This window comes from Carlito syrichta, unplaced genomic scaffold, assembly GCF_000164805.1.
Source record: "Carlito syrichta isolate Samal-C Ts95f unplaced genomic scaffold, Tarsius_syrichta-2.0.1 Scaffold311678, whole genome shotgun sequence".
NCBI classification, from domain to species: Eukaryota; Metazoa; Chordata; class Mammalia; order Primates; family Tarsiidae; genus Carlito; species Carlito syrichta.
Window position 1 is genome coordinate 307,955 of NW_007255774.1, and position 5,200 is coordinate 313,154.

The 5,200-nt window shown below is 50.1% G+C and overlaps 1 protein-coding gene across 1 annotated transcript; it reads right to left on the reverse strand.

The window, feature by feature from the left end:
- Nucleotides 1–2,087: 2,087 nt before the first annotated feature.
- On the reverse strand, nucleotides 2,088–4,936 carry CUNH1orf162 (chromosome unknown C1orf162 homolog). The gene is made up of 5 exons (XM_021717990.1): nucleotides 4,916–4,936; nucleotides 3,021–3,172; nucleotides 2,803–2,894; nucleotides 2,476–2,525; nucleotides 2,088–2,252 (listed from the first exon to the last, which is right to left on the reverse strand). The coding sequence occupies exons 1-5, from the start codon at nucleotides 4,934–4,936 to the stop codon at nucleotides 2,088–2,090; spliced, it is 480 nt and encodes a 159-aa protein (XP_021573665.1).
- Nucleotides 4,937–5,200: the final 264 nt, after the last annotated feature.

Consider the following 5,200-nt stretch of genomic DNA (forward strand, 5'->3'; position numbering starts at 1 on the left):
TTTTTTTTTAGTTGGAGTCTCACTCTGTCACTCTGGCTGGAGTGCAGTGGCACACTCACTGCCACCGCAGCCTCTACCTGCTGGACTCAGGTGATCCTTCTGCCTCAGTCTTCCAAGTAGCTGGAACTACAGGTGTGGGCCACCATGCCCAGCTAATTTTTTAAATTTACTGTAGGAATGAAATCTCACCAAGTTGCCCAGTCTGGTCTCAAACCCCTGGACTCAGGCAATCCTCTTGCCTCGACCTCCCAAAGTGCTGGGATTATAGGCTTGAGCCACCACACCCAGCCTGCAATTAAATTTTTGATATGATAGGAATTTATTTGGCTAAAAGAACTGAGATATGGATCCTAGTCTATTTTTATCTACATGGTTACTTTAACATCATTTACTGAGTAAACCATTTCTCCCAAATGATTTGATATGCTATCTTTATTCTACTTCAAATTTCCCTATGCATTTTGGTCTATTTCTGGTCTTTTAATTCTATTCAAGGCCGGGTACGGTGACTCATGCCTGTAATCCAACACTTTAGGAGGCCAAGGTGAGAGGATAGCCTGAGTCCACAGGTTCGAGACCAGTCTGGGCAACTTGGTGAGACTTCATCTCTATAATAAAATAAAAAAAATTAGTCAGGCGTGGTGGCGCGTGCCTGTACTTCCAGCTACTTGGAAGGCTGAGGCAGGAGGATCGCCTGAGCCTAGCTAGTCAAGGCTGCAGTGGCTGTGAGCATGCCCCTGCACTCCAGCCTGGGTGATAGTGAGACTCTGACTCAAAAAAAAAAAGGAAATCCAGGTATGATGGCATAGCCCTGTAGTCTGGCTACTGGGGTAGCTGAGACGAAGGATTGCCTGAGCCTAGGAGATCGAGGGGCGAGCCATGATTGGGCCACTGCACTCCAGCCTGGGTGACAGAGTGAGACTCCAACTCAATCAATAAATAAAATAAAAAATTAAAGAAAAAATAGATTTAAAAAATAATAATTCTAGCCGAGCTTGGTGGCTCAGCCTGTAATCCCACACTTTGGGAGGCTGAGGTGAGTGGACTGCCTGAGCCCACGGGTTCAGGATCTGTCTGGGCAAGTTGGCGAGACCTCATCTCTACAATATATCAAAAATTAGCCGGGCGTGGTAGCACACGCCCGTAGAGCCAGCAACTTGGAAGGCTGAGGTGGAAGGATCGCCGGAGCCCAGCAGGTCGAGGCTGCGGTGGCCGGGAGCGGCCACTGCACTCCAGTCTGGGTGACAGAAATTTTTTTTTTTGAGTTGGAGTCTCACTCTGTCACCCAGGCTGGAGTGCAGCGGTATGCTTATGGCCACTGCAGCCTCTACCAGCTGGGCTCAGGTGATCCTTCTGCCTCAGCCTTCCAAGTAGCCGAGCAAGACTCCAACGCAAAAAAAAAAAAAAAAAAGAAAGAAAAATATTGTTATGCACATCTCTTATGCTATAGCAAAACAGTAGAAATCCACATCTGACTCTTGCTTTATGCAATAGGGACTTTGTGTTTGTGTATGTATACGGTGCTTACGTATATGATATCTCATTTAATCCTCACACTAACTCTAAGTATTAGTGGTGTTATTATCTGTTTTCAAAATGAAGGTCTTGAGACTTAAAAAGTGTAACAAGCTTGTCCAAATAAATGCAGCTAGTTAGTGGCAGAGTTTCAGACCTGCGCTCCAATCAAGCCCGAGCTTGTTTCAGAGTTCCATCACCTCTGCTGGTTTTATTGGCTGTGAATGAACTCTGGACTTTTTGGTCCTGCTCTCTGGAGAGGGTGGCAGAGACAGACAAGTACATGAAGGAGTCACCAGCATGGTAGAGGATTGTTCTTTATTTGAAATTCTTGGTAATTACTCATGCTGTTGATTTACCCCAAGTTGATCCAAGGCACCAGGTGAACACACTGTGCTCTGAGGAAGTGCCAGCAATCTTTTTGCTGACCATTGGTCTTCAGAACTGCTGGGCAGCACTGCCAGGTCATGTCTAAACAACTCTGACTGCAGTTCCACGCAGGTTGTGTTCCAAAATTTGTACACGAGGGAAAGCGATACATGAGGATGGAGCTGAGACTGGAGGAGGTGGATTCAGATTTCACTGGGAGGGTAGGGTGAGTTTGTGGCTTTAATTTGAGAATAGACAACCGGGTCGAAGTCCGCTGAATGGTTCTCAGTCAAGCCACCGCCCTTTTCTTCTGAGGGTTTGAAAGTCATGCTGGCGTAGGTGAGTGACTCCCCCGGGATGGGTGAAAGCTACAGGGATAGAAAGAGGAGGAATGAGTGAGCTCAGCCTGGAGCAAAAGGCGCCTCTTTAGAAACCACCCCAAACCGTAAGTCAGAGGAGACGCAAAGCGATCAGAACTCTTGGAAGAATTCCTCGCCCTGTGTCCAGAAACTGCTGCCACCAACCTAGGCGAGAGTGCGGGGTGCGGAGGGAAATCCTTCCAGTGTCCCCAAGACAGCGTGGCCATCTTACCTTGGCTGGAGGGTCCCAGTGAGGCTGCTGGGCCTGGAAACTAGAGTGACCTGCCCCAGGGCCAGACAGAAGGGGGATAAGTGTCAGCAACAGGCCTAGAGGAATGGGAGCCCCTCCCTTCAGTCTGGGGTGAAGAGATGAGGGCACAAAGGCTTTGAGGTATGGGGAGGGCACCGAAGAAGAGAAAGGAAGGAACTGGAGTCTGCAGAGGGCGGACCCTGCAGTTCTTATCCAACTGGGCCGCCCCACCTCCTCCGGTTATCCAAGCTAACTAGTCTCAATGGCGGCGGAAGAAGGGCTGTCCTCCGCCCCCCAGAGACCGCTTACGCTTCCTGCAGCACTTGAGGATGAGGAGGACAAGGGCCGTCAGCAGCAGCGTCAGCAGAACCCCAGTAAAAAAGGCCAAGAGGTGTTCTTTGCTGTTTTAGCCAAGAAAAGGAGATAAACAACTGGGCTTTGGAGGACCCTCCCGAAAGTCCTGAGTGGAACCTTACCGGCCTATGCGTGGGCCCCCGAAAGGCTTTTGTACTGGTGAGTGGACTTACACGCTCACCCGCTGGTTTTCCACGTTTTCTTTTGAGTTCCAGATCCACTTGAGCCTCAGTGAAAGCTGTGGCCTCTCTCCCTCCCCCCTCCCCCAGCTCACACAACGTTCCATGTGATCTCTAAGCTTAGGGGATCCATGGTCTCCAGAAACCTGGGGGGACACCAAGTTAAAATTCATATTCCTGGTTAGGCAAGGTGGCTCACACCTGCAGTCTCAGCACTGTGGGAGGCCGAAAGGGGAAGATTGCATGAGCCCAGGACCAGCCTAGGCAACATAAGGAGACCTCATCTGTACCAAACATTAAAAAAAAAAAAAAAAAAAAAAAAATTAGCCGGGCATGGTGGTGAGCACCTGTGGTCCCAGATGATCGGACGCTGAGGAGGAAGGATCCCCTGAGCCCAGGAGGTCGAGACTGCGGTGAGCCGTGATTGTACCACTGCATTCCAGCCTGGGCAACAGAGTGAGTCTCCAACTCAAAAAAAAAATAGGGCCATACTTCTCCAATCACAAACTAACTTGGTTCTTTTATTCTTTTATTGTTTCTGGTCCCTTCTCCCCAGACTTCCTTACCAAAGCTGCCAACACAATATCAAAATGTCATGTGGTACAGGTGAAACAGAGGGAAAAATGCCCATTTACTTAAGGCGGCTAGGGAGACCGGGCGCAGAGGGAGGTGCAGAAGTCATCACTGGGGCCACCATGGAGAGGTTGCATCTTCTGTCTAGAAAAGAACATGAAAGGGGTTGGCTCGGTGGCTCAGCCTGTCATCCCGCGCCTTTGGGAGGCTGAGCTGAGTGGATTGCCTGAGCCTGCGGGTTCGAGACCCGCCTGGGCAGCGAGACCTCATCTCTACAATAAATTAAAAAAAAATCAGCCGGGCGTGGTAGCGTGCACCTGTGGTTCCAGCTACTCGGAAGGCTGAGGCAGAAGGATCGCCGGAACCCAGCGGGTCGAGGCTGCGGTGGCCGGGAGTGGCCACTGCACTCCGGTCTGGGCGACAGAGTGAGACTCCGACTCAAAAAAAAAGAAAGGGATTGGGCGATCTGCCACACCTCAGGCAGACTCCCTATTTAAGCACCGGAGCTCCACCCTACTCAGGCAGCCGGTGGAGGTGAACAAGGAAGCTGCAGCTCTACAAGAGGGGAGGACACTCTTCTTAGGTTGTGAGCCCTTTAAAATGAAAATTAGGCCAGGTAGCTCACACCTGTAATCCCAGCATTTTGGGAGGCCGAGGCGGGAAGATCGCTTGAGCCCAGGAGTTCGAGACCAGTCTGGGCAAATAGTGAGCTCTCACCTCTACAAAAAAACTAAAAAATTAGCGGGGTGAGGCGTCACACGCCTGTAGTCCCAGCCATTCAGGAGGCTGAGGCAGTAGGATCACCCGAGCCCAGGAGGTCAAGGCTGTGGTGAGGTGTGATCGAGCCTCTGCACTCGGTCTGGGCAACAGCGTGAGGCTCTGACTAAAAATTAAAAAAAAGAACTGGAACTTAAAAAACAGCCAGTTGCACAAATGAAAGATGTCCTCCTTTTTGGTCAACGAAAACATCTCATGTGTCTCCCAGCTCGGAGACACTAGTAGGAACCCCTGGGAGATATGCTCCCTCTGACCTAAGCAGAGAGTCGCCAGAATGAGTATTTCCCAAAGTCCTTGGGAATTTGACCTTGAACTGCTGTCTTTTTTTTTTTTTTTTTTTTGCCTGCCCGTTTGTCTGCAGGGCAGGTATTAACAGTGCCTAGCCTCACACAGCACGGTGGTGTTCCCAGCACCTACAACACACACAGTGAGGAAAGTGACCTGGATTCTAGTAACAGCCCAGCTGGTCGAATGGTGAGACCCCCTGTACTCAGGAGTGGAGAGCCAGGCGCTTCTCTCTCATTCCCCTTTTCACCCACCTCTTGCTTTCCATTTAGCATCTTGGTAAATTCTGATTCTCCCACCTTTAGCAAGTGTCATCCCATCACAGCCCTTCCACACAATTTTTAGTTCTTTTAACTCAGCAGTGAGGCAGGTGATCGTCCCTGTCCTGAACTCACCATCGTCAGGTTTAAGTGTGGAGCTAATTCCTCCCATGCTGTCTTTCCCTGAGAATAAAAAAGATGTCTCTTAGAAAGCTTGGAAAGGAGAAGCCACGGAGGGACCAACTCCGAGGCTGTGATTGTCACATGAGAGCAGTCACG

Coding starts and splice junctions, on each gene's coding strand:
- CUNH1orf162 (XM_021717990.1), bottom strand. CDS start 4,936: ATGCTAAATGGAAAGCAAGAG. Junction 3,173..4,915: donor TGCTAAATGGAAAGCAAGAG/GTGGGTGAAAAG, acceptor GTGTCCCCCCAG/GTTTCTGGAGACCATGGATC. Junction 2,253..2,475: donor ACTGGGACCCTCCAGCCAAG/GTAAGATGGCCA, acceptor CTATCCCTGTAG/CTTTCACCCATCCCGGGGGA.